This window comes from Dermacentor albipictus, chromosome 10 (assembly GCF_038994185.2).
Source record: "Dermacentor albipictus isolate Rhodes 1998 colony chromosome 10, USDA_Dalb.pri_finalv2, whole genome shotgun sequence".
Taxonomy (NCBI): Eukaryota; Metazoa; Arthropoda; class Arachnida; order Ixodida; family Ixodidae; genus Dermacentor; species Dermacentor albipictus.
The window spans coordinates 40,457,439-40,484,901 of record NC_091830.1 but is presented as its reverse complement, the minus strand read 5'-3'; the positions used below and the strand labels follow the sequence as shown (position 1 = coordinate 40,484,901).

Sequence of the window (27,463 nt, the reverse complement as noted above, 5' to 3'; positions counted from 1 at the left end):
AAGTCCCGTCTTTGAGGATCAAATCCTGGCCGTCCAGCGCGCCCGCGATCGGGCCGGCAGACTAGATCTGTCAGTCCCGTCGTGGGATTAGCCAGGTGCGCGTTTTATCGCGCTTTGCTGGACCAAATAAAAGTTTATTCACTCACTCACTCAATCAAAAGATTTGCAAGAAAGAAATTTCCGGACCACGTTGCAAGTTGAAATTTATATCTGCCTTCTTGTGTCCCGGGCTGCGTTGCATTAATATTTTCTGTCCACTCATGCTGTATGCCTAGCAGAAGGACGGCAGTATCTGAAAAGGGATAAATAAGAGGTTGGAACAGCGTATCTTCCGAATACGAAACTCCATATGAACACGAGCAAAGCCATACGCTTAAAATCTCATTTTATATTGTCACTGCTGCTGCCGTTTGATGAAACACTTTTCTTCCGCTATAGTTTCTACAGTTGCCGATATACATAGTCTTGACGTGACGTCACGGACCAAGCTTCGCAGCAGGCTAGCGCCTGAACATGGCGGCCACGATGAAGTCAATGCACCGTATTATCTCGTGCACATCTGTTTACTTTTCTGGGGCGACCGCATTACCTTTATTCCTGTTATCGATTAGGCGCCTGTCTTGCGTTTGTGTTTTTTACGCAGTTTCTAGACGTGCCAGTGCACCAAGATGGCTGCCACGATGACACTAGTGCAAATTCTGCGTACTTTCCTGCAAAGTGAGATTTTTTCATCTGATGCACAAAAGAACAGTCAATAGGTGCGAAGCCTGCGTTGTAGTCGCGCCGCAAAGTTAACCAGAATATGTAGTTCGCCGACTGTGTAGCCCTTCGAACAGTGCTCGCACGTCGGTCGTCCTTTGGCATCGATCAGACAAGGATGCAAATAGATCCCTTGTCGTCCAACTTTTGCTCTTTCCCCCCCGAAATGGGGGCAAAAAAATCGAACTGTGTCAGTAAAGTGGGTCTTTTCGTGCATCCTACAAGTGCACAGGCTTTTTTTTAATCTGCATCTGATTTTGCTGCCGCACAGTTCATGTTATCCAGGAACAATGAAGTAAGTAGCGTATTTTTGTCCAGGCGTCTGGAGGGAAACAGCCCCAGTGAAACTGTAGTGTATTTCTGCGGAAACATTTACTACGAACTGAAACAGAGCACTTGATTATTTTGCAGATTATCTCTTTCTGAACATCAATGGCGCAAGAAGGCGTATAGAGAGTGACGTGAAATGCGTCATTTGAATAACTTATATGGTAGATTTCAAGGAATTGCATTAACAGGTCAAGTTCGGGTGCTGGTTAAATAAATTCAGGGAAGTAGCAATGGCAGGGAGGTTAAGCAGATGCTAGTTTCCGCTGTCCTGCGCTGCACCGGAGGGAGGGGGAGGGATAAAGAATAAAGCGTGTTGTCCGCTTCACAGCAAGATAGAAGATTATCAGCCTTGTTGTTTTTTGCGTATGTATGCTCTTGCATTGGCAACAAGGCGTGTACTATTCTGGCATCACTATACAAATGCTATGGTATCAGAATAGTTCGAAAAAAAGGGAAAAAAACATGCTGCAAAGCCCATTAATGCTGCTACAGCCCTATTGTCCCGACAAACATAAATCGGTATTTTATTGGACACAAAAAGGGAACATTGGCTTTGTAAGACTGCATACGTGCATACGCAAAGGTTCGCGCGTACATGTTGGAAGCGATAACGATCCAAAAACAACGATGAAAGTCGTCCTTTTCTGTTGGCTGCGAACGCGAAACGTAAGTATGTAGCTAGTGATACACAGGGTGTAGTGTATAGAATTTCGCTATCGTATGGGCGAGTCTACGTTGAGCTGACAGATCTGTGCGTTAATGAGCGTCTGAAAGAGCACGACAAGGTGAAGAAGTGCGCAGACGGGTGCTTAGCAGTTCACCGTCTTAAGTGAGGGTGTTCGCCCTACTTCAATAACTCATGTATAGCGTCGCTTAACACGGAACTGTCTTGTCGGTCCATATTGGAGGCAGACCAAATGCAGCGTGATGATTTAGTCTGCGTGAGCGCGCAGTCAATTTCGCTCACAAAGAATGTAGTGTAGGATGAGTGGTGGCTTGGCATTGCAGGCGATGACTTTCTTTTGTCTTGCCCCCCTCTATTCCGTCTTTGTGGCTTATAGGTGTGCCCTTTCTGCATTAAATTTGAGTTCATGTTAGTGCTTGTTGTGATTGGTTCTTTGTTTAGCGTCCGTGTAAGTCATTGCCCTGCATACCATAATGGATTCGTGCGAACTAGCCCGATCCGATCGGCTGTAGAACAAGTTCAGTTTTATAGCCTGCCAGATGTTCTTCGTTTGTTCCTTAATATCAACTGAAAAAGCAATCAGTTCTCTGCCTTTTAGAATATGCTGAAAGATAAGAAACTGCACCCGATTCCTACAATTGAAACTGCTGAGCCGCCAAGCCACGCACGATCATGCAGAAACATGTAAGCTTTCCCTGATGGACAGACAGATCCCTAAGCCACTACTGCAATTTCTGCATGAGTAGCGCCTTTTCGCTTTCATTAAATAAATATCTCTGTCCCAGGCAAGACTCAAGAAAAGAACGCTTAGTTCTCAGAAAAAGTTGCATCAAGCATTCTCTCCAGTGCAAGAGCAGCCTCTAATCCTTCTCTGGAACACTCATGCGTCGTTTCGAAGTGTAGCAACGTTTATTGGCATTAAAGAGAGCTATAGTTTTGTGTTCCGCCGTCGGTATTGAGTCTGCACCACAGATTTAGGTCCAGGAATTCTAAACATTTCCCCCCTTTGGCCGTCTGTTGAACTTTACCGCAATCCGCCGTCGTAATTCGTCATCGCAACTCAATGGGCAGCGTTCTAAAACGGGATATTTCAAAATATCGGCCGAATTTCGAAAACCTTAAGCTATCAACGTAGACAGGTACTCTATTCTAATAACATACGCGTTTGCAGTATTTGGTCGCACACACACCACGGTAGAGCCGTGGCTATTGGCGTTGCGCTGTTGTGCTTCATGTCGCGGGATCGAATCCTTCTCGCAACGGCTGCATGCCGATGGGGTTCGAATGCGAAAAAACGCGCGTGTACTTAGATTTTGGTGCACGTCAAAGAAACCCCCGGTGGTAAAAATTAATCCGCAGTCCCCTACTACGGCGTCCCCGTAATCAGATCGTGATTCTGGCCACGTAAACCACCAGCATTGATGTTTTTTTGGTTATTCACCTAGTCGTAACATCCCTGCTGAGTTATAGTAGCGTTATGAATATGGAAGTGTTATAATAGAGTAGTTATCCCTAAAAATCGTGAATGCATAAGTTACTGAAAAGAAGTAGCTTCTCGATCATACTGTGATAGTTGATAACTTTGAGAGTTGTTGAAATTCGGCCGATCTTATGAAATATCGTTTTTTTTTTTCTGTAAATGCTGTATCACTGAGTTGCGTTTGTGCACTGTGGTGAAGGTTTACAGATGGCCAGAGGAGCAGTATCCAGAATTTCTGGGTATGCATCAGGTGCTGCTGTTTAACGCTTTGAGAATCTGGAGAACGCTTGCCTTTTCTGCCTAGCTGGCTCGAACAGATTTGTACTATGCAGCGATTGAATTCCTGCCGTTAATGCTAGGTAATTAATTGGCATCTTTTCTCGCGAGAAGCTTTCGTGTCGGCAGGGCATAAGGCGCCGAGCTGGCGCGTCGAGAATTTTCCAGTTTTGCGAAAAGAGCGAGGAATGCTAACAGCAGAGCAGCAGCAGCAGCCCTCTATTCATTCTCGTACATTGGAAACTGCCGCGCAAGTCTATATATCTGTTTCTTTTTTTCTTCGTAAGTGGCAACGAAATTTTCTGAGTCTGGAATTCTTCTCATACATCAGGCCTCTAACTTTGTTAGCGAGGCGAGGACGTTGAAAGGAATGTGATTACCGAAGTATTTGCCCTTTCAAAACGAACTGCTCAAGCTCAAGGAGCTCTTAAATGGAGCAGTGCTTTGTTTCGGCAACTTTTGCGATGCCGTGTGCCTCTTTAGAATTTGTAATATATCGTCGAGAGACGCATGACTCTCGACACTGCGGGTCGCATACTCGAGCCAGCATTGCAAAGTACTTTCTTTTTTATTTATCTCGTGCGGCAAAGAATACATCTTTCATGCGACTACGTTCTGAGACAATTAGTACCCGTGGAATTTAAAAAAGATTTGTGCACACGCGACTCTTGTTTCTCGCTCAGATATTATTTGTGTTATCATAAATGGTGAAATGAGCGATGTCCCTGAACGACATCTGTTCCTAGCAAAATACTTACGTATCATCTTGCGATAACCATGCCGTTTTATTGCGATAGCAATTATATGGACACTCTGTGCAAGGGATGAAAGCAGGGAGAGGTCGCGCCGACTTTTCGTGTCCGCAGTGGAGAGAGGGGGAGAGAGCGGAGATCTATTCGCATGCTAAGAGGAGGGGGAGGGGGGAAGCAACGTTGCGCGCGTCTCCACTTCTACTCCGGCCGTGGCATGGAGGCAATATGCGGTTGGTTCGAAGGCTAAGGGACCCAAGGTAGCTGATGGCTTCGTGTGCGCTCTCTCGCCCGCCTTGTTCGCGTTGAAGCGAGAGGGAGCACGAAGGGGAATTCGCTCGCCGCTGCTGCCGCTCTACGTCACGCCAACGTTCTGACAGTGAGTGTCCGCGGTCATCGAGTGAGAGATATCTTCATACTTGCCTGCGCGCACCCGAGACCCTGCTAGATTAATTTAGTTTAGTAAGCAATTGGTCACAGTAGCTTTACAGCTGATCAAGCTACCAACCTTAGTGCCCGTAGCTACTTAACAATTAATTTCCTATCGCAATCATTCCTTCGCCCTTTCGGGTGAAACAGCTACTTTTTTATGTCTCCGCCAAAGAATTTTGAATTGTGACAAAGCAGTTTGTCGAAAATGGAAAATTCATTCGAAGAGCTTAACTGTGCCCTCCCCCCCTCCCCCCCCACGCAGCGCAACTTACGGATTGGCATGATAAACTAATTTCAATGTTCAGAACTACGTGCACACCTGCGCAAGGTTTTTCCACATGTGTGTCCCCTGTCAGCAGCAACTTCAGTTTACGGGGTTAGAGTTTCCCTGTCTTACCCTTTTGAACGCGTCAGAAACGGCAACGTCCAGTTCCTATGACATGCAGGGCCTGAAACAGCATTGTTGAAGCTCTTGCGCAGTGTCGCACCTGTCTACCTTTTAGGCACGGCCAACTTAAAAAACGGGAAACACAAAGCGAGCTCGTTCGTCGCACAGCAACGATTGGACGGATGACGTAACTCTCGTGCCAGCTGCGGCTTGCGCGCATTTGACATCCAAACGTTGCGTAACCTGAGTCCCCCTTAGTCCAATTGTTCCATGTCCCGCTTTTATTGGTGCTACGGTTTCTAAAAAAATGCAAAGAGAATTTGCCCTACGAAAGACCCAGTGGCCTGAATGCTAAATTGCCGAACCTCTATAGATAGGTGATTCCGGTTAGTGGAACACTCATGATAAAGGTCTAGCTCCAAATATCGTTCGGCTGTCTCTCAGCTGGCTCGGGCACGCTCGCATGACACTATTTTACGGCGAACTGTTTCCAACATAAGCTCACGTTAGATGCTCCCATTTTTGTACGTCTTAGCCGGCTGTTCATGGTGTTCGCCGCGCACTGTCATAAGTCAGTCACTCACATGAAATCATTATGTGTCTGTTTTAGTACATTGCATCTGTAATTTACAGGCACAGAATGTTTTTCTCCAGCAATGGTCGAAAACTGTCAATTGTGTCCAGTGTGATTTAGCGACCAGCTGCTTCGCATTACGTTGTGGCAGACGTTCCTTTTCTTGTTTTGGTAGCTTTTCATTTTTGCTTGAAAGCGATATTTTGTACCCCAAATATGTTCGATATTTTCTACCCCCAAAACGCAAAGAGAACTTGCTCTACGAAAGATCCAGTGGCCTGAATGCTAAATTGCCGAACCTCTATAGATGGGTGATCCTGGTTAGTGGAACACTCATGATAAAGGTCTAGCTCCAAATATCGTTCGGCTGTCTCACAGCTGACTCGGGCCCGCTCGCATGACACTAGTTTGCGGCGAACTGTTTCCAAGAAGCTCACATTAGATGCCCCCATTTTTGTACGTCTTAGCCGGCTGGTCATGGTGTTCGCCGGGGACTGTCATAAGTTAGTCACTCACATGAAGTCTTTATGTGTCGGTTTTAGTACATTGCACCTGTAATTGTCAGGCACAGAGAGTAACTCTCCAGCAATGGTTGAAAACTGTCAAGTCTGTCCAGTGTGATTTAGCGAACAGCTGCTTCGTATCACGTTGTGGCAAACGTTCCTTTTCTTCTTTTGGTAGCTTTTCATTTTTGCTTTAAAACGATATTTTGTACCCCAAATATGTTCGCCCTCACTTTTTTCACAGCCGCCTAATTAACGAAAAAAAGAGCAGCCTGAATTACTGCCGATTCTTTACTTCAGCGAATAACTAGAATACATGAACAGTCAAATGTTCCCTTAAGGTGGGTGCGATTGTCGTACCACGGAATATATTATTTCATAAATGTGCCGCCAACACTTCAAAGGGCCGTGCTACTTTTACCTTGAGATTCTGTGTGAAACGGATTTTATGGCACATGTACTTTACGGCATGTACATTACGGCACATGTTGGCACTGTTCAGCTCAAACATTTACTTCATTACACGATATGTTAATTTCTCCAATCTACCATTATGCAAGCTGAAGTAAAGCGGTTGGTGAGCTTTAATTCCTCGAATTTTTCTGCCGTAGACCTCGAAAGTTGGGCTTTAGATGTTCATCGCCGCAGTATTACGAGTGTCTATTCCTGTAATCCAATTTGTTGTCGCCTTGAGATATTTTCAGTGCGGAGTTTTAAAAGGACGCTAAAGCGCAACGCAACATCATATTATACTGTTAAAGTATCGTTCAAGAACTCCGATCTTGTTAATGCTGTGCCGATGTCTTAATCATTAGGAAAACACGAACATGGATGAATTTCATGATTTTGTACTCTCGTTTACTTAAATCGACGTGCACGTTAAATGACTCCCGGCTGTCAAAATTGATCACGAATACCCCACTTCAGCGTGCATGATAATCATTTGGCATGTAAAACTCCAGAACCTTATTAAAATGAATTTTTCTCCAAACCTTCACGCAGGCATGTCATTGTGGTATCACTCATTTCAGTGCATTTTCTTTTTCGCATTTTCACCGTTGCGCATCAGCAAAATTTCAGGAAACCTGTAAAGATCTTTCTTTGGCTTATATACAATCCAATGTTGTTCAGCTTCGATGAGAAAAAGAGATGACCAGGCCCATGAAGACGTCCTCTTAAATTCATTACGTCACTATGAGCAGGTGGAGAGACTTCCCAACTACATCACCACCCGTATTTTGTCGTTGCGTCTTTTCTGATCTCGTAAGGCCGGCCCTCTAGATACAGCTGCGAAGCAATGTAAAAAAAAAAAAAACTCGAGCTGAGCAGGTTTTCAGCATCCTTTTTACACACTGTTAAATTACACGAAATGACAAAAACGAAATTGAGCAACTCAACTGCAATAAGCAGCTGTTCATTTCACCCTAGGGTAAAATGCGCTCGATGTGCCCAATGCAGCGTATCCATAATACCGTCACTGTGTAATGTTACCATCTGTGCACGGCGTTCATGGAAAGTCCTCTGGTTGACGGTAGCGGACAGTGAGAGAAAGATTGAAAGGAAATAGGAAAGGCAGGAAGGTTAGCCAGGTTGCACGCAATTTCCTACCCTGCATTGGGGTAGGGGGAAGTGTGCAGGAAAGGAAGATGGAAAGGAAGAACAAGTGATGGCGCTTGAGCAAACAGCCTGCACAGTACAATCAAAGGCGCTCGCAGATCGCAGTCCTCATTTAAGAAGTGTAGCTGGGCTCTGGTGGCTCTCTGAGCAGATGACGATTGGGAAATGAAATGGCCATTGGAGGTTCCAGCTACAGCTTTACCTAACCAGCTACATCTCTTCTGTGTTCAAATCTCTTTTTATTGCTTTTAAGAGAAATACTGTTTACCCGGCACTAATAGATGTAACCTAAAGTCGTTAAACTGGATTGCAGGTGCGCTTTGTTTCTGTTTTTCCTCCTGCGGCTTCTAATGTCCCGCTTTCATTTCTTGTTTTATTGCTCTTCATAGGCGAAGGGAAGAGCGTATTAATTGATTTTGGTGTTTCAGCTTACTTTTAGTCTTTGGTCCTTTCAATCTACCGTTCAAGATGAAAAGGCTGCAACTCATCGTTCCCTAAACGAGTGTACCTTTCTTGTCATTTTCATTGCAAAAATTCATCCGCTTGGCGAAAAACTTTCACATGAACGTGACCAAAAAATGAAAGATTTCAAATTTCTGGTGTAAGGGCGTTCAACCGTAAGACGAGCTTATATGTTTTCGAAAAAAGATATCAATGTCAGTCCAGGAAGCAGCCTTCTTTTTCATTATTATTCGTGGTGCTGAAGCTTTGCACGCTTTTCATTTTCGAGATACTCCGCAGACTGTCTTAAATCTTCATTCCCACAGACAACCGCAAGAGTGTGCAACGCTGGTACCCATGACGTCAAACAAAATTAGTTGTGAACAGCTGTGACGAGCGTTCTGCGCATTGTGAAATACAAGTTGCACAGCGATTTGTTTGTTGGAAAGCTTACTTATCTTTATGTTGTTCTTGGTTCTTTTTCTTTCGCTATTCCGCTCTGCAAGTCTTGTTGCCTTCTTTTCAAAGGAGGGGATGAGTGTGAAAATTGTGGAACAACATAAATTAAAAAAAAAACTGCATAAGCTGAAAACCTTCAGGTACAATGTGGAGCTTGCAAAACAAAGGCAGCGATAGTTTGGAAGCTCTTGCAAAATTTAATTTTGTTCTATCGAAATTACGTTAGCTTTGGTCGTCGTCATGAATGGCCGTCGTTTCGTCTCGATGGTGGTGGCAGCGCGCGCATACTAAACAAATAAGGGACAGGCTCATTCCTTAGTATAAGTGGTATCTGTGAACAGCATAAAAATGAACTATTAATAACTCGCCCAAGTCTGACCACTTGTACGTGGCCTGTTATTTTTCTTAATGACTGATGGGAGTAAGTGAGCGAAAACTTTATTCGAAATGTCCGGCGATTTGGGCGGGTTGGGGCCATAAGCACCCCAGCCTAGGCGATGGCCTCGAGTCTTTGTGCATGGGTGGCTTCCCCGGCGCGCTGGGCGGCACACAGTTGATCGGCGAGGTCGTGGCTGAGCAGGGCCGATGGTGATGAGGTGGGACTGATGGGATGCACAAAATTTTTATTCTCTCTAGTTACGCTGCATAACACCTTGCTTACATTTGTTTAAAGTCCCATGCGCAACTTTTCAAATTTGCAACCGTGTGTCACATGACGCACATCACGTGGTCGGTGCATAAAGTTCATAAAGCCTAGGAGTCTCTTTTAACTGGATTTAGAACGCTTAGCATCTGTTGCTATAAAGAGACCGCAGTCTGATATTTTGTGGTTAAAAAGAAAGGAAGGCGAACACTTATATCGGGTGAATATTTATATATCGTATGCTCAAACTTTGTGTGCCCGCGTTTGTTTTTCTGTTGTTTCTTTCTAAACGTTTCGGATGTGACCATTGAGAGGACAACTACAATGCCAGAGAAGAGTAGTGTTCGGCGCCACATATAAGCACAAACCTTTCCTTATACACAGTTAATAAAAAAATTAAATTATCAGTATCAAAATAAAGTCTCAGCTTCAACTCAGATCTCAGCCTAAGGCGAATGTTATAACGACGTCCTTCAGCCTCTGCGAAGCCGTCGCATCAACTTCAATATTACGCACCTCCTAGGAACCGGCTGAGCTGTCTTCGGAACGTCCGCAGTACACTTTCAATTAGGAGTTCCGCGAGCCCATCGCGTAGCCGTATCGAAAGAGGCTTGCCGCCCTTCCTCGAGTCCAACAGGAAGCCGGAAGGAAGGCTGGCAGGCTCGCTCACTGGAAGCGTCTCGCCGTGAAGGACGAGAGAAGTAAACATAGCAAGAATGCCTCACGAGGCACCCGAGCTGACCCTATAACGATAACAGGCCGAGACCCGCCGCTCGAACACGGAAATCCGTCTTCCACGGGCCGCTAATGAGCTCTCGTGGCACCCTGAGCTTCGCTCAAACTCCAAGCCGACACGCTAGGCACACTCGTTGTGGCAGCACTGGAGAAGGAAGGAACGCCCGCGCGGTTGCGCATTGAAGAGTGTTGCGGTAGTTTTTTTGTTTTCTTTTTTTTTCGTTAGTTCCTCGTGAGCAGATTCCCTATTTCCGTTGCCTTCGCGCAGGAACTTTGCTTCCCACCCACCCGAGTCTTCGGAGCATGCCACGAACTAGTACCAACTCCTACACCGTGGACCAGTACCGACACCGTGTAATGCACCGTGAACCAACAGCAACAGCATCCTACAGCATCAACAAATATCAATATATGCCCTTGCTAGCCTTAAGCGTACAGTATAATGAAGAAAAGAAAGAAATATGTGGTTTCACGGTGTCAGAACCACGACCTGGTTTGATTATGAGGCACACAGTAGTGGGCGACTGCGAATTAATTTTGACCACGTGAGGTACGGTGACTTGCACCTAAACCTAAGTACACGAGCGTTTTTGCATTTCGCCCCCACCGAAATGCGGCCGCCGTGGTAGGATGGGATCGAACCGATTACCTAGATCTCAGCAGCGCAACGCCGTGGCCATACGCTATGAACCGCAACCAACGTCCACCTATGAACCAGTACCAAAGTGGCTCTGTACCATGAACCATTACCAACATTATTCTGCGCCATAAGACAGCACCAGCTTGCCTGCTTTCAATTGTTCTCGGGGCAGCATGGAAACGATTCCTTATGTAAGTGTAGTGGACCAGAGACGAGGCTTAGTTCTGTTTTACGTTAGATAGTCCCAAGTTCATCGTCGCCGTACATGAATTGCCGGGACCTGCAGGCGTAGTCACGACTTGTTGGTCTCTAGTGTCTCATAAACACAGCGCAAGGAAGAGGCATTGGCAGAGAGAAATATCCGATGATGGAAAACTGCAGAGGTCGGCAGCAGTAGCTTTCTCTCTGACCGCGGCTACTCCGTGGAGAGAAAGGGGTGTACGTCGGGAAATGGAAAGGAAGAACAGCATGACAAGAAGATGGTTCTTCATTGATTGATTGACTGTTTGACTGACTGAGTGACTTCCTTAACAAATATTAATATAGTCGATTGATTGATTGATTGATTGATTGATTGATTGATTGATTGATTGATTGATTGATTGATTGATTGATTGGAAGAGATACCGTGGTAGACTCTAGGGATCCAGAATATTATCACTTGGCAGTATTCAACACGCCCCCGTCTGACGGTTGCCGTCGGTATGCAAGCATCTTTATTAACTTATGCGGTTTTACGTGCCAAAACCACTTTCTGATTATGAGGCTCGCCGTAGTGGGGGCCCTCGGAAATTCAGACCACCGGAGGTTCTTTAACGTGCAACTAAATCTACGTGCACGGCTGTTTTCGCATTTCGTCCCCATCGGAATGCTGCGGCCGTGGCCGGGATTCGACCTCGCGACCTCGTGCTTCGCAGCCCAGCGTCATGCACTGTAAAATAGATTACACTCTCAAAAGGGAAAAAGGGTGTGAATGTGTCTACAACTCACACCCTTAGGGTGTCATATATATATATAACCGACACCCTAAGGGTGTGAGCTATAGACACATTTACACCCTTTCTCAATTTAAAGGGTGTAAATTATTTTACGGCGTAGCCGTATACGAGCGTCTTTACATTCCGTTTCATCCGGCATACTAATGCCGTCGCTGGGAATGAAATCCCCAAAGTCATACTCAGCAACAGCAGGCGAAAGCAACTGGGCCACCGCAACTGGCATGCTATGCCTACAACATACATATATTATAATTATATTATAATACATATATTATAATACATATATTATATATTATACATATAACTGTTCGCCCACACACCGCCTGATGAACTTCAAGGAGCAGCATTCTTTTGCGAGACAGATTATAACGGATTGGTATTCGGCGGCTCAGCGAAAAATGCTGACGTCAGTGTTGCAGATGAAGTGACACACACTGCCGACGCGATGCTTCTTTTCTTTCTTTCGGCTCCGTCGTATACTGTCGCCAAGTCCTGTTTCAAGTAAGGTTTTTTTTTTCGCTACTTTATTCGCCACATTTGCCCATTTAGAATAACCGCCGTCACGTGCCGGCTCCTGCTCCTAACGCCCGTAGGCAAATCTCCAACAGTTTCCCGTTTTTTGAACGCGATTGACTGTGTTCGGCTAAATAAGCTTTTAACGTGACAGCGTTAAGGAGCTCGTGTCGCAGAAAAGCCGGTGTCGTCGGCGTCGGTGTCGGCGTCGGCGGCGTTGACCGTGAGCGATAAATCACGGCAGGCGCTTCATAAATAAAAAGCAACTTCCAAGATTGGCCCGGTGGGAATCGAACCCAGGTCTCCGGAGTGTGAGACGGAGACGCTACCACTCAGCCACGAGTTCGTTGCTTCCAAGCGGTGCAAACGCGCCTCTAGTGAATGCGGTGTTGCCTTCGAAACGAGCCGTAGAAAGTTATACTGCGGTGTATATCGGTAATTTTTTGTTGACACTGCCCACCTCTGTAACAGCGCCCTTTATCTGAAGCTTGTCACTATGTCAGTGCATGAGAAACCGCACTATCTTTCCTCCCTTGTTCTTACTTTGGCCCTCATGGTCACCGTGTTCACTTTCAAGATTGGTGCTATCGTTGGTGTTAGCTTCATTAACACGCGCCCTTGGGAACAGCCGTGAAAAGACATTTCCTTCTGCAGCAATATACGTTCCTCTTGGGAGTCTGCGCTGCTCAGCACAAGCCGGCAGGAACAGCAACGGCTGATCCAGCGGGCTCGCGAAGTAGCGCATGGCAGTAGAACCATGGACTGTGGGCCCCACTCATCGAGGAAATTTTCTACTCGCTTAATGAAATAAATATTTATTCTCTCTCTCTTGCCCCGACTTTCTCACTGGGCTATCGGCGTAGTCGTTGCTTGTCTTGTAGCAGAGCCTAAGCGATGTTCATCATCGTGAGATCATGCCATGGATATAAATACAAAGACGAAAGAAGGGAAGCAACTCAGGTGATGTCGAAACGGGCAACGACGTTTCCGCGAACTCACACTGCCATCCAACTTTGTCTCTGAAGTATCTACATTACCTAGTTTACCGCAGAACTCATTTTTTGTCGTATCTTTATTATTTCCCACTATCGTGCTTCAAACTATGCAGTATACAGCTTTCTCTATTTTGCTACTGCTTCGTCCGTTGGTGCTTGAAGCGTTCTCATGTGTTTCCAGCCTGCGTGCTTGAGTTTCACCAAGCAATCGGTACTCAAGTATTTTGCTTCATTTGTTATGTGTCAGATTCATGTGCGACAGCTTTTTTTCTCAAGTGCGCCTTTTTATCCCTGTCTCTTGTTTCTGCCAAATAATGGGGCAAGTAACTCGTCAAGCCGCAGTTTTGGAGCGTATTGTGCCGGTCCGGCGTACGGTTTTGTTGTGTGTGTTAAAAGAAATGCTGCAGTAAAGTTGAAAGTACTGAGGGTAAAATTTTTTCGTGTTTCTGTATACGGGGCAAAGACCCCATGAGGCATTTTCAGCCTTTTGTAAAGCCATGCGTGGCGAAAGAAATCAAGACAGGGATATCGCATGACGTTCAAGTTAATTAGTTTTTTTTTCGCACACAGCAAAATGATGACCAAATGATTTCCTTTCTCGGGTTGCGTATGATGTATTAAATGAAAGCCTTATTTATTTATTTATTTATTTATTTATTTATTTATTTATTTATTTATTTATTTATTTATTTATTTATTTATTTTGCCTACTGTCCCGTGTTTCACTTGCTTATGTACTGTGTCACCAAATGAAATGCAACAAACCGGCTTACATAGCACAGAATTACCTCGCAAAGTAGCGCCTGCGAGAACACGTCTGTTCTGAGTATTCAATTTGAAGTTGAGACGCGACCAGCCTGAAGACTATGAGCGATTTCTCAAGGACGACGCATTTTATAAGTGGCTTTTCTAGTATCAGCGTGAAACGGGCCTACATGCTTACATTTCATTTCATTTCGATGCAGCGTGAGAACCCGAGCGAATAAAAAAAACAATAAATTACGACCTAGTACCTGACATACAGTATTGACTGATGGGCATCTCTGTAGCACATAGACCTACCAAACGAACAACTAATGATATATCGGCTAGCAATCAGGAGTAATTGTAGATCGCTGGGAGGGGGGTTCGCGCTGCAGTGGACCCAAAATAGGCTGATGTTGATGATGATGATAATAGTAGTGGTGATGATGATATAGCTGTTTTTTTTTATTACCCCTATCTTGCCGCTATTTAGGGTGCGTGCCACTGGGTATGGGACCGTTTTTGGCCATTGCTCCATAATAGATATGTGAAATGTATTTACATATGTGCCGTACTTGTCTCTGCATGCGCCTGCCATCAACATTCTAATTTCCACGCGTGTCACACGCCCTCTTAGTTTTCGTGACATGACTGCGTCGACATCTGACAATGTGCATCCGACGGATAATATTGTGCTTGCATTTCGGCATAGCTCGTGGACGGTGTAGGGCATAAGCATAAATATTGGTGACATCAAGGATGCATACATATAAGCACTGCACGAGGTGGCACGTTGCAGGGGATGAGCACAGTTTGTAGGCATCGCAGTTAGTTGTGTAGCATTCAATCCACCGTTCGAGGAAAGCTTCGCTTCACATAGATCCCAACATGTGCGGTGGATATCCCCAATTTTTTTTTAATGCACCCCGTTCTCAACCCACTTTTCATCGAGCTTTTTTTTCCCCTTTCCTTTCTTTGGTTTCGGTTTCTGGAGGTGAAAACGAAAAACAAACCTCTCTTTAAAAATTTCGCACCTGCACCGATGGCGTCAGGCTGGCGTCACAAACTTCGCGGTATTTTTGCATTTCTACATCCGAAAAGGTTTAAAACAGAAGGTTTCCTGAAAGGTTTAACGTAGATTTTGCCGACTTTTGAATGCAAGCTGATAATTTCTTCGTCGGCAGACATTAGAACAGTGCCGAGCGGAAGCTGGGATAATCTTTGATATCACTTGAAGGCGACGCGGACGCTTCCAAGATTGATGTCGTCAGCGGTTTCATTGCTTTTGTCTCTGCTTTAGGTTACGAGACCTTCGTAACCAGTATAAGGCAGACTTTTTGGCAGCTCCATAAGCATAATGCATCAATCTGGCAGTACTATTTGGGATATTGTCATGTTCGGCCACATTGTCAAATGTTGTAAAGGTATCGTTCTGCGCCAATCCAGGGCGCCGAAGCAGGCGTTTGGACCTATCAGTGTTTACAAGATGGCGCAGTCGACAATATCGCGGAATTTGAGAACATCCAGTATAGCGCCCCGTGTAAAATTGGTATTCATCTTTAGAGCGCCTCGATTAAGGTCGAACAAAGAGTTGCGAACCAGGCCTACTCAATTTGGGGAATGTTGTCTGCTTAGCAGAGGTGACAGGCGAACACTGCTAGCGTCATTGACCTGACAACCGCCAGACATCTCCATTGATTAACCTACCTTTTTTATGTTCTTGACTTCCTTTATTTTTTTCGTTGCTTAATATATGATATTTAGGAGATGTTGGCGCCTTTCTTGTGTTTTCTTGTGACTGCAAGTTATCTGACATCAGCGGGGCGCGAGCTTAATTAAAGCGATCTAAGTTAACGAGGTGCTGACTGGGCCTCAGCTATATGCACCCTCGTTTACGTATTCGAAGGAACGCGAAAATAAATGGTATGGCTGTTTCTCATTAAGGAGCTCCTTGCACATCTTTCTGGGCTTTCGCCACGCGTTAAGAATTCAAGCAGGTGTCACAGAAAATGCATTCGTTTTCCTTTTGTGTACGTGGGTGGGTACGCGTTAAGAGTGCCAAGACTGTCTCTCGCACCTTTATTTTTGCCATCATACGCAAATAGTACCCCACATACTAGGGCTATTTAAAGGAACAATGTGCAGAAAAAAAATCCCTGAGTCTTTTATTGGGCACCATAATCAACTCAAAGTGCTTCTTTAATTGACTCCATCTTTGCTTGCAATAAATGTTTTCCTAAATATTTTGTTATTGCGATAGCAAGTACATGGACACTCCCGGCAAATTTTCGCCGTCGCCATGATGTTTCGTACTAAAGTTCTAAGTGTGATAAAATCCTTCCCGTCGCGGCGCATGCTGTGGGCATGAAGTTGAACCGAGAAGGACGGTGGCTTATGCAAGCCGTCTTCCAACGCGCCTAATGTGGTTGAACGCATGATCAAGTGTGCACAAGAAGGGGAAAGCGAGCCCGCTTCCCTAGCCCTAGCCGGCCCCTAAGCCGGCTAGGGTCCGTATAGTCTGGCCACACATACACTGCCCACGCACCTTGTCTCAGAGAAAATCTGTGGCTGGTGCAACCGCACTCGGCGAGCCGGAATGGCTGGTGGCATTACGTGCGCCGTGTTCCTGTGGACCTAGTGTTGGAGGTCGCGTAATCTGAAGTTTCGGAGAAACGTTGATGGGAGAGGCAGCGCAAAGTATTCGCTCCCTGCATCCAGCGCTATTCATCACGTCATCGCTGCGACAGTTCGCGGTCATCTAGTGAGATGTGTTCGTGTCTGATCATTGTGCCTCAGCGAGCAACACCATGCTTTTTAAGTTCATTTCTAAGCAAATGCTTAGTTCAATTTATGTGACTGATAAAACTACGTACCTTACTTCATTAGTTGTCTAATACATTGCTGTGGCTTTTCCTAATACTTTCCAGAAAGCCTTAATTGCTCGCTCTGGTACGAAAGCATTTGAATATTGACATCGTCATTGCTATTATCATTACCATAAACATATTTATTCTCCACTGCAAGGACGAAGACCTCTCCCCATCTTCATCTTTCTTCATCTCATCTCCTTAACTCTCTTCATTTCATCCAGCTCAACAAATAGATTTAACAGCCGTACGTGTGTGCACACACACATATGGTGTGTATAATTTTAAGGCTAGTATTTTACCATATTTCATATATAGTGATGTATATTTGAGGTCATCATGTCGTTGTCACATTTCCCGTAACTGCGGGTTGGTAAGAACAATCACCGTCGCACATTTGGTCCCTAAAAGGGACGGACAGCTGATATTTTTTTAGAGCAGAGGAAAGCTTACTGTTCAGTATCCAATACATATGCAGTGGTAACGCGGTGAACGTCGTAGAGCATTTGTTATCGGGATCTTAGATATGTAGTTGCAATTTAATTTATGCATTCCTAGGCTGGAAACAGTGACAAATGAGCTCGACAACGATTGTAAGACGGTATTAGTGGGAAGCTGAAGACAAGTGCGGCCCTAGCCGTAAAAAAAAGGATCACATTTTGTTTATCAAGCCTATGGTCATGCGTGCCGCGCTTCCTGAACTGTTGAATGACTTCTTCAATAATAACTGCGTAGTTTCGAGGCTTCCTGTTTAACAGCTTTGCTTATATACAAATCAAGCAAAGTTAGTTTTAGCCAAGCCAAGTTTACGAAATCGAAACGATGTTTTTCCTACAGTGAGCTATATCTTGCACGTGTTGCGCAGACTGCACTTCCGTATGAAAACATTTTGTCTCGGTAACATGATCGAGCTGGAGCGAAGACTTTGAGCGCGACCAGAACCTACATCCATACGAACTAACGTGCGAAAAGCGTGATTTGCGGCGCCATGCATTGAGGGATGCTGCGCATCTGCCGTTCCATTTGTTCCGCATCAGCACTATCGACTGTAGCCGTGACTTTATTTACGTCGTACTACGCATTTATTTAGGTGCAAGCGCCAATAAAATATAAAGAATGCAATTTAAAACTGTACACTTGGTACACTTAATAAGAGCACGACTTAAGTACTGTCTTTTACAGTCACATGGTAATTATATAGCCCTTGTACCTGTTTCACTGCCAAGGTTCACGTAATGCACTTTTCTTTTCGCCAATTTCTCTGCCAATCTTAAAGTTGTAATTCCCACTTTTGCCGTGAATAGTGTGTTCAATTATAACACTATGAAGCACCACCTTTTCATTCCCCACCAGAATATTGGGACCGGTTCCGGATGGCTGACGGTTCTTTAAAAAGAAATCTTGATTCCCCTTTACCAAGTGCCAAGAAAAATGCTTGTGACCGCGTTCGAAAACCGGACAATCGCCCCTTTACAGAGGAAAATGCTCTAGGACACTGGTCCAGACGGGCTTCGGCATTCAAGGCCTCAAGGGCTTTGCTGAAGTTTTTAAGGACATGCGAACTGTGCGACCGTCTTTGAGTGCTGTGCGCGTAGTATCGCGTTACTGTGAATTTACCGATTTCCTTTTTTTGCTCTTCTTCTTTCTCCTTTTATTCTCTTTACCCTTTCCCCAGCACAGGGTAGCCAGCCGGTACTTACACTGGCTAACCTCCTTGTCTTTCCTCCTCTTTGTCTCCCCTCTCCTTGATTCCTGCAGCGCCCGCTCTGTCTGCCATGCGGTTTCCGTTGCTTTACCATCGCTTTCTATATCAAATCCTTACACGAATTATACATATCATTCGCTCCCCCCTTCCCCTATTCCTACTATTTTTCTTGCTCACAGACGACATGGCACCCCGGGACCACGCGGCGGCCTCTATCGACGGACTGCTGATGCGGCTACGCAAAGCAGTCGCGCCCGCCCTGGAGCCCAGAACAGGTGCCACCGTTCCGCCTGCCGCCCCCGAATCGGCGCCCGCCGCGCCGCCACCGGCCGCACCTCAACCGCCACCGGCCGCGCCTCAACCGCCACCGGCGGCGCCCGAAGCCCCGGCGCCCGCAGCTCCCGCAGCTCCCGCGGCTCCCGTCGCCTCGCCAGCCGCGCCACCGCCCGGTGCGGGCGTGGTTGCCGCACCGTCGGGCGGCACGGCGCCGGCGGCACCTGCCGCGCCCGCCGCGCCCGCCGCACCCGCCGCTGGTGTAGTGGCGGCCCCTGCCGGCGCCGGTGCCGCTGCTGCTGGTGCCGCCGGCTCGGCGGCGGCTGTTGGAGCGGTCGCGCAGAACAATGCGACGTCCGTGGTGGCTGCTGCCCCCGAAGAAGAGGTCTTGGAGGAGATGCTGCACAAGGCCTCAGACCTTACGCACAGTGAGTGCAGTAGATGTCCGTCGTGCACGGCCCTAAAGAAATCGCGGATTCGTGGAACAATTTGAACGTTCTGTAGAGTCACTACAACACAGCTTGAACACGGGAAGGAAACGATCGCTGCCGCCAGCGCGCGGGCCAAATATGGTTCCACTGCATGCAGGAGGGAGCCCACAGTGTACAATATCCGTCGCTCTCTCCTCCGGCTATCGGGGCCGCCCTCTGTGTTGTCGCTCTCGGTGTCCTCATAGTCCGCTTGAGAGCCTGTGCAAGCCATCCAATGGGCGATTATTGATGCGAGAGTGCCAAATGCCCCATTGAGCGAGAAAGCCGGCGTCTGTCGTCTGTAGCGGCGAAACGACACCTAAATTCCCATTGGCTGCGATGGCACGTCGCGAGCCCGCCTTGACGCAGCAGAGCGAGCGAAAGGAATCACCTGTTGCCACGCAAAACGGAGCGCTCGCCCAAGGCAGCATGCCGACTGCCCATAGATGGCGCCACTGCGAAGCAATATGGCGGCGCCCATGAAAAAGCGGTGTGTAGCGCGCCGGCGTTGAGGAAAGGGACAAGGCATCGCCGCCATGCCGCGTCACCCTCACTTTCTCTCTCACAAGCCTGTCTTACCCATGCGTTCCTTGTCCGCGCAAGCTCTGGCCTGCGCTTTAACGGCGCCTCGGTGAGACCAAATCAAAACGTGCCAACGCTCTCAAGACGCTCGCATGCCTGCGAGGAGTTTATAACTAGAAGGACCGCTCAGCGGCTTTCAAATGGACATTAATCCCGTGGCATTCCCAACTCATAAGTGCTTATGTGTCCTCGGTTTCCTTAGTCGGCTGGGTGACTATATTTTCCCTTTTATGACACATGGGCACTGAATTCAGTAAATAGTTTAAGGTTTCTTTGGTATAATGCATGTCGAAAAACATGATATGGAATAACATTTGCGTGTTAGATTTTCAATGTCACAAGCGAAAGCACTGTTTAGCATTGATTCCTTCATTTGCATGTGATCCGCTGACATTCTTTTCACTCTCTACTAATCGCTTAGATGATGAATAATTTCGCATTTTTGTCCTTCTTTCGTCAAAATTAGCCTGATAACGTATCCAGTCAAGGTTCTTGATGTACCCTCGCTAACCTTCGACTGCCGTAAAACTGCATAAAAGAGGTTGCTCTTTGTATCAATTCTATTTAAAGGCAAATAACAGGGCACGCTAGTACTGCGCATCTGCCAGCGTGTCCGCATCTCCAACTAAAAGCAGACACAGAAATAAAAAAAGCCATGAGCTATACGTGACACCTGACACAGAAAAATGTCGTCTGTCTTCCTCTCACTGTCGCGGTATTGCTTTCTGTTAGAAGAAAAATAAATACTTCTTATTGCAATGTAATTACTTCATTTGTTTCTGTAGTGATAACGCATCATCATTTAGAACAATGATGCTGAGCTTCCATTTGTAATTTATTTTGTTTTGTTAGGTGGACTCATTCCATAGTGCGTGTTACGTACTGTGTAATTTCTAAAAAAAACAATAATACGCCTTGGTTTTGCGACAACTCTACAAGTGGCGTCCAAATCCACGCCCCATCTACGGTTCCCTCTTAGTAAGAGAAAGAGATCTCGAAGGTAGTGCTTTACCAAGCGGCATGCGCCGGATGTAATTGCGGAGCGGAAACACGTCATGTCCGCCATGCTTTACGCATCACCTGGAAACAGATGGTTGGAGAAAAAATTATGCTTTTTTGCAATAAAATTATAATTTTAAGCAATGCCGGACAAGAAATCTTGCTGGATAACTGCCAGGCCCGTCAAGAAACTACACTTATTGACTATTTAGGTAATGATTTGACGGAGCATGTTGTACTTACAGAATTGAAGTGAGCCATTACGGAAAGCACGACCTGCTCCTAGAGCGTTTGTTCCCCTAGCACCAGTTTCGACAAATGCACATTCCAAACACGCCGCCGCATATTTCGAGTTTCAGCGCTACGCGGCGCACGTAAACGATACGTTTAAGAGTACTATTACTGCAGGGGCTATAGTGGGTATCACGTGACTGCATGGTGTATGGTTCATGCGCCAATATGGATAATACACACATGAGCACTAACACGACGAACGAGGCCACAAAATGAAAGATAGAAGGAGATTAACGTACGTCTCCCGTTTTTCGTTTAACTGTTCCTCTGCGTACCACCTTCGTAGCCCAATAGTGCAACATGCAGCTGAAGAGGACGCATCGCCCTCTGACGTGCTTTTTTTTTGCTTTAATTATGTTTCTGGCGGGACAACGCCAACGGGCTCTTTGAGACTATTCTCGGGCGCAGCGGCACTTGCACTTGCGCACTTGCTTAAGTGCAAGTGTGTAAGTGCAAGTGCGTAAGTGCAAGTGCGCAAGTAAGTGCGCAAGTAAGTGCGTAAGACAGCACTTGCGAGCACAGCTATGTAGCGAGAACACGAAACACGTCCCTCGGCGCGTGAAATTTGCCTGCGATATTAGACTGGGACGCTGCATGCGAAAATGAGCTGTACGTTCCCTCAGCAGTAATCTCGAGTGTATCTCTTTTTTTTTTTTCGAGAGACAGCATTAAGGAATTCGATTAAAAGGAGATAATATGGCGGTGGTCTGTGCTACTTTGCGCAGCACTGTAGAAATGAACTCATAGATGTGAAAGACTCGTAGCTAGGAAAAAAGACTACGCTCACATCGCGCGCTCCAAGTTAATCCGCCTGCCGGCTGTGTGTGAAGAAGCGCGGATTAGAGGCGGTGTAAATTGGTTTTCAGCACTCGGAAAACCTTCTCTTCTCGTTTTCATTTCCTTACCGCGGCTCGCGGCTTTTCGGAAGCGAAAGTTTTGTTCTCGGATTGCTCAGAGATTGCGGATGTTTAAGAAAGGCTCTGAGTTGTTTTCACGTCCCGGCTGGTTTTCATCTTCAAAGGTCCTCCTGAAAAGGAACCATCTCTTTGGCTCAAAAAAAAAAGGAAGATAAAAGAAACAGGAAATACTCATCTAGGAACTTTTTATTTTTGCCCTTGTAGGTTCAAGGCATATAGCTAAGTATATATATGACAATTTGAGCTTCTCCTTTCTTTTCTGCGAGAATTCACCACGTTGGCTGGAAATTGAATTTGAAAGGCTTAATCAGTTAGTTCTTTTTCCTCTCGATGAGCTGGAGAGACTGCGCGCGTTAAAAATGCCAGCTAATCTCGTTCCAGAGAGGCTTAGAAACCGTTTCTGGTCCATTACTACAGCTCTCGGTCTGCCGCTTCCGAAATTCCAAATAAAAAGTTAACTCCAGTTAGCGATTAGCTCAGATTTTCCTGCCGAAATCACAAGCAGAATGTCTTAGGAATCTAAGTTAGACGCAGCCTCTATCTTTCCAGATAGATAGATAGATAGATAGATAGATAGATAGATAGATAGATAGATAGATAGATAGATAGATAGATAGATGGATAGATAGATAGATAGATAGATAGATAGATAGATAGATAGATAGATAGATAGATAGATAGATAGATAGATAGATAGATAGATAGATAGATAGATAGATAGATAGATAGATAGATAGATAGATAGATAGATAGATAGATGGTTAGATGGTTAGATGGTTAGATGGTTAGATAGATAGATAGATAGATAGATAGATAGATAGATAGATAGATAGATAGATAGATAGATAGATAGATAGATAGATAGATAGATAGATAGATAGATAGATAGATAGATAGAAAAACGAAAGACTGGGTTCGTTTCTTCGGCAAGAAAAAAAGACAGTATTCCGTAGAGGCAGCTGGCCTAATCTCCTGGCGGGTTTTACTCTAAAAACATTCCCAAGCTGTGCCCTTGTAAAGGGCATGAGGTAACTTGATATATTAATTTCGTAGCGTACGGTCACCCGTGGACTAGGCCGCTCCCTGGGAAGATAACAGGCAGTCGAATGCGCTGATTCAGTGATCTGTTTCTAAGTACCTGGAAATATCAGAAGCCGTACGGTGACGCCGGCTTCTCCAAAAGCAGCAAGTTGCTAAGTGTTGAAAGGATGCCAATATGTGATAGTATAAGAGCATTTAGGGGAATATCTGTCTGCACAATTCTCTTGATTTTCATTATGCGCTCGCCCCAAGCCCCGTCATTTTTTTATTCTTCTGTCTGGCTACTTTTCCTTTCTTTTTCTTTTTTTCTTGCGCATCCTAGTTATATGCATCAGCTAAGGCAAGCTGAACAACTAAGCAACTTGTCTGATTGGCATCTCTTCACGCTTATTAACTTTGTCGCCTTAAACGTACTGCACCCTTATTCAGGGCCATAAAAAAGGCGTTGGTCCAATACAAGTTCCTCCAACACTACGTGAAGTGCAGACAGTTCAAAACACCATCGGAACGAATCGCATAGAACAAGACAGACGCCGAAAGACAGGCCCCAAAACAGGTGCTTCCATTGCAGGCGAATGTAGCACACAACAATTTCGGTCACACAGCACGTATATGAACGTTTCAAACCGAACTCAAATACATTGTCGATGAAATCAATTTTTTATTTCAGTTTTCTTTTGAACCGTTGCTCCATTCTCTGCCCTGCTCCTGACTGCTGAAGCCGTCATTCCTCGCTCTATGGCCTGTGTTTATGTATGTGCGCGAGTTGGAGGAATCGGGTACGTGTTGCATCGGGCCTCTCCCCTGGACTGGACACATAGTTTCATTCTCGCACAGCAACAACAGTCAGGCCGCACTCGCACAAGAGTGATATATACATGCTTCGTTCCGATCCAGTGACGTGACCTGGTTGCGACATAGCGCCCCGCTTGATGCGTCTATAGTCTCCGCTTTCCTCCCACCTGTGTTGTTCGCCGTTTTTCAGCCTCCGTGATGGGCTCTCAGAAACGTCATGGTAAGTGCGCTGAGCATGAAAAGAAACAAACCGGGAAAAGCAACCCAATCATTTTCGCATATTCATACTGGCCAACTCTCGCGAATGTTTCGTTAAGTTTGCGAATTCGGGCTTGTTCTCCAATTTTGCGACCGTTGCGTCAAACTTTAGGGTATTTCTGAAACTTTAGGGTGAATTCGGTATTTGAGAAAAAAGCTTCGCAACTGAAAAATCAGGCCGCGGAAGATTGCAAAAAAAAGAGAAGATGCGTACGAACGCTAAATTGCCATGGTACCAGCGCCGTCCTCTTGTGCCAGATAGCTTCGACAAGCCTTATGACACAGGGGTGCTTGCTTAGAAGTTTATTAAGACGAGTTCGTCAAGTAGGCGCCAACCGCGAACAGCAAAGTCAGTGAAACGGCCATCGCGATGTTCTGTGTTCCTTGTAAGTTTCGGCTGTTCCAAGTTTTCTGCTTCTGGAGTGCTGCGCCCAAGAGCTGAGCCATCGTGAATAAAGAGCGAATGTAGTTACAAGCAGCGTGTGTGTGCTGACGTCAAATATTTAGAAAATGCGTGCTACACACCTCCCCCCCCCCCTCCCTTCCCTCTCTCGTGTACGCAGTGATTTTTACGAATTTTCAAGTTCACAGGTTGGGAGGTATGCATATTGCTGCATATATTCATGTAATAAGACGCACTAGGGCTAGACTATTCTGTCGTTCATTTTGTGTTTTCTTGTGCTGATCTTTTCCTGATCTGCGTCGTCTTCTTGACGTTCGCTTATTACTGCGAAAGCGTTATATATACTAAAACTGGCGCAGCGCAACATACAAAGGAAGAAACAAGCCGAGCCGGCCAAATAGAGGAACAGAGCGCTGACTTCCAATTCATCTGGCCGGCTCGGCTTGTTTCTGCCTTTGTATGGTGCGCTGTACCAGTTTTAGAATGTAATACTTACTCGCCCAATCCCCAACCCTAGTTATATACACCCCATGAAGCGGAAAGTCCGGCGTCCGTCTAGCATTAACATACGGTGGTACCAAAACCCACGTGACCGAGTGGTGACGTTACGTTCCCGGCGATGTACCTGCTGCGGCATGAGCTGCGAAATCCCACGGTCAACAGCCACGGCGTAGGACCGACGCCGTGGCCCATACAAAAGAAATTGACTTGGCCTAATTCACAAATTGAGTTGACCCACCTTCAAAACCGACCTAGCCCACTCCCGAATTCGACTTGGCCCACCCCCAAAAATTGGCTTGCTCCAATTCGCAAATTGTGTTGCCCACATTCAATATTGACCTGACCCACCCCCATTATCAACTTGGCCGAACCTCAAGATTCACTTTGCTCAAATCGAGCACATGACCAAGTGAACAGTATCGCGCCGAAGACTCGTACTGCATGCTCATTCAATGCACCCAACGAGACCTAAGTACCTCTGTAAGTGTTTTTCGACGCCTCAGCCGCACAGGGTCTCGCCATTTCTGTATACCGCCGTGACGACACCTACGTTGAGTTACTGGGGCTAACGTCCCTTGAAATACCATGCCGCTGCCTTCCAGACACGCCATGCATTGCACCCCAGACTCCTTGTCGCCATCTTAACTACTTCAATATTACTCGACGCATTGCTGCTAAGCTACTAAAGTCACTCTTTAAACTCATGTTTTTTGTGGAGGGAGGGGGGGGGGGTCTTTTGTGTTACTCGAGCACTGACCGCCTGACCGCCTCTTCTAAAGCCACAAAAACGTGCCACCAGCGACATTCCTGAATGCTCCCTAACATCTCGCTTCCCCAACGCCCTCCCATGCCCCCCCCCCGTTTTTTTAGTTTTCTTTTAACTTCGTGTCCTCCCCCCATTTATTTCTCTCGTTTTCTTTTCTTTTCTTCTCTTCCCGCCTTCCCACCACTCTGGCGCTCTTGTCCCCTCGTCTTGGGAACCACGCTCACAGACGTCAGGCGACAGCGCTCATTATCTCTGAAGTCTCTCCCTTTATAACCAACCGCCACCGACAACAACCGCGCGTAACGTCACTGCACTAACCCTTTAAAACTAACATGCCGAGGATAACGAGGCCGCCTTTGACGAAGATAGGTTCTCCCATCGAAACGTTGGCCAGCCTTTCTGAGGCACCTTATCCCTGTTTATAAATTTTACACCACGCTGTAACTGTTTTTTTTTCGCAACTGTTTTTCTTTTGCAACTTCCGCGGAACGGCCACGCCTACAATTAATGTTCCGCACAGGGCAACAACGATTTCAAAAATCACTCCGTATATTGACAAATAAATTCTCTAGCTTATACTAAGGAAGAAGCAATATCCTAATTAAACGTCGTTTCTTATTTATGCCAGTAATTGTTTGTGTTGCACTACATCGCCATCTACACGAAAGTAACGCGGAAATCATTCGAGATTGGTAATAGTTTCATGAGATTGCTACGTAACACATATGGAGTAGACGAACTCTTCAAGGAAAGGTTTCAGTAGAGGTCTATTAACTTCACCTCGGACTCGCTTGCAAGTCAAACGTTCCGAGGGAAGCAGTTCAGACACATTAGCCGACCCATGGCAATAGGTAATTACCTCTCTTCGGGCAATTCATTTTCAAGATATTTATAGGATTAGTATAGTCTTTCATAAATGTCCATATTTCAAAGGACTTTACATGGTCGACGGAGCTTAACGTTCCAAGAACGTCACACTGGTCATGATCTCACAACTTTAGTAATTTTACACCGAAGCTGTATATGGCTGGTAGATTGTACGCCGAAAACTCCTCCTGCCAACCCTATGCGCATGCGCGAAAAGAAAAGAGAGAGGCGTGTGATAGGCTGCGCCAGTAGTGACGTCGTTGCTCTCCGTCTCAGCCGAGCACGCTCGGAGCAGTTTCTCTGTGGTCCCGAAGTCGTTGGGCCACATGTCATACGTACTCCTTGGGAACAGGCAGCTATCGATCAGCAACGTCGCGAGCAGAACTCGGAATGAGCTCTTCTACGCCGTGCTCATGCTGCAGCCCGGGCACAAGAACAGGCTCGTGCAGCCGAGCGCAAGCAGCAACTGGGGTCAGAGGATTCGGCAACTCGCCAAGCCGTCGTTTAATGAACCGTCGGGATTAACCAAGTGATAAACAGTGGAGCCGCACGTTTCAGCTTCGCTGAATGACCAGAAAGAGAGAGAGAGAGAGGCAAAGGAAATACAGGGAGGTTAATCAGAGATTATTTTCGGTTGGCTACCCTGTACTGGGGGAGAGGCAAGAGGATGCGATAGAATCCCTTCTGTACGGAGTCTTTCGGCGGTGATTTTTTTATCAATTTTGACTCGTGCACTTTTGCATGCATGAGCTTCCTTTTTCTTT

The 27,463-nt window shown here is 46.1% G+C and overlaps 1 protein-coding gene across 2 annotated transcripts in view; it reads left to right on the top strand.

Annotated features, from left to right (window-relative positions):
* LOC135907340 (synaptotagmin-1-like) overlaps positions 1-27,463 on the top strand; it is a 176,571-nt gene that overhangs the window by 86,094 nt on the left and 63,014 nt on the right. For both annotated transcript variants that reach the window (XM_065439023.1, XM_065439022.2), the window contains exon 2: positions 18,713-19,234. In XM_065439023.1, coding sequence (XP_065295095.1) covers positions 18,718-19,234 — 517 coding nt within the window. In that variant the 5' untranslated portion in view covers positions 18,713-18,717. The remainder of the gene's footprint in view (positions 1-18,712; positions 19,235-27,463) is intronic.